Below are 2,032 nucleotides of genomic sequence, written 5' to 3' on the forward strand. Positions count from 1 at the left end.
CCTATTTATAGGGTCTTTGGGATTTGTGCCCCTGATTAGGTCACTGAACCCTAATCATTAGTGGGTTGCGCCGCTTTGCGGCTTTCTCGAGATTTGGGCCTGAAGGCCGCCTTTTCCCCTTATTTTCTGGAGTGACACGTGTCAAGCAGAGATTGGTCCACTTTGGGCCATCCTGAGGCTGACACGTGTCATCCTCTGATTGGACCACGTGGCGGGGTAAAATTACCCTAAACACAGGCTTTTGTGACACTTTGAAGTGCCTTTGTCTCTAGAGTCCCTGCATCTCTGTTTTTGCTTTTCTTTTTTGCCATTTCATACTTGACAAAAGGAAATAGACCATATTTCCCATCATGTACCATATTGTTTTGCTCATCAAACAAGGGTTTCCCAATCATTCCCATGAACATTGCTTTTATCTTGAATCTCCTTGATTGTTGTGCCCTATATGGATCTTCCTCTGTAGGCAGCAAATAAAAAGTTCTTGTCTCTGGATTAATGAAGAACCCTTTTTCATCTAGATGTATCCACTGTTGCATATCTCTGAATTTTGGGTCCCCTTCTATTGGAATGGGATCTATGTAACTTAGGACCCATTTCAGTCTTGCCACTTTGTGCTTCTCTGTTAGAGCTGGATGATTTGTGCTGGTGTGTGTTCTTAGCCTGCCTTGTTTCCTCAGTCTATAAATTGATGTCTTTGGTATTTTGAGGGCTGCAACATAACCTCTCTCAGTCCCTCTCTTGTACAGTGGTATTAATGTTAGAAATTCATCTGTGTACACTTTTGGTTTGGGTCCTGTTCTGCGTAATTTTTTGGTATTAACATCAACAACAATACCTTCAGCTAGAGATTGTTTGATTACCTTGAACCACCTTATTGTTGTTGATTTGTGCACTGAATGTTTTCTAGCCAAATTGGCTAAGAAGCCTCTTGGCAGTGAGTCCCCCTCCATATGCAACATAATCTCGTCAACAAGTGCTCTTTTCTCATCTACATTCATTTCTCTGCTTGATCTGACATGGTGTTGTGCTTCTTCATTGTTTGCATCATCATCTGCATCATACCATCATCATTGGCTTCCTGTTCTTGATCTTGTTCATCATCTGAATCATACAACCATGGATATTCTTCTTCAATTTGTGCATCTTCTATGAATTCATCATCCAATGCTTGTTGATGCTGAATGTACTCATCTATAAGTTCATCTATGAACTCTGCCATGAGTCCCTCCAATTTTTATTTTTCAGGGTAACTTTTTGGTGATGAAGTGGCGGCTGGTTTTTTTTTTGTCAGTCTTCGACGGAGCTTATTCCTGTAATTAAAGAAGCTGCATCTACAAACACAGCTTTAGGAATTAGGAAAATGCTAGTCTAGATGTAGATGAATGTAATTTCATAGGCTGCCTGTGTTTTGAATTAACTAAACATTGTTTCTGTTGTAACCTAACTTAACTATCCTACCCCCCAACCCCTCCCCAATTCCCCTAATACTGTTCTTTTGATAAGGGGTTTTGGAAAGGATGCCCTCCTTTTATAAGGGGCATTTTGTTTGAATGACTATGAAAAATTCGAATTTTGGGGGAAGTTGGAAATTTTTTGAATTTGGGGTGAAAATTTAGGAGGGAAACAAAGTGGGAAACAATTTTCCCACATGTGTGTATGTGAAGGAAATATGTCTTCGTCGTGTGCAATTACTAGATATATAAATGGATCAAATTATGAAGATAATTAAGTTCGTACATTTGGGTCGTCGTTTTGCCATAGCTAGAGGTACTAACGATCTTTGGACTAGTAAAATAGGCCAAAGCCCAATTGTACGGATCCTATAAGGTCACACAAAGGGGCTAGATCGAGCATTAGAGGACTAGGCCCATCATGGGCCTCATCACTCTAGGTGGCCGGCCATGTAGGGGAATTAAGAGGTTTTTGGGCTTCGTGCCCTAGTCTAATTATAATGAGATTATAAATAGACTAGGTGCCTAGGTTTTCAGTGCAGTATGCAATTAACTGATCAGTGTGATCAAACCCTATTTAG

General features: G+C 40.4%; 1 protein-coding gene across 1 annotated transcript; it reads right to left on the minus strand.

Annotated features, from left to right (window-relative positions):
• Positions 1-227: 227 nt before the first annotated feature.
• LOC110716683 lies at positions 228-998 on the minus strand. The gene has a single exon (XM_021895327.1). It carries the CDS (start codon positions 996-998, stop codon positions 228-230), a length of 771 nt encoding a protein of 256 aa, XP_021751019.1.
• Positions 999-2,032: the final 1,034 nt, after the last annotated feature.

The sequence above is a fragment of the Chenopodium quinoa genome, unplaced genomic scaffold (assembly GCF_001683475.1).
Source record: "Chenopodium quinoa cultivar QQ74 unplaced genomic scaffold, ASM168347v1, whole genome shotgun sequence".
Lineage (NCBI taxonomy): Eukaryota > Viridiplantae > Streptophyta > Magnoliopsida > Caryophyllales > Amaranthaceae > Chenopodium > Chenopodium quinoa.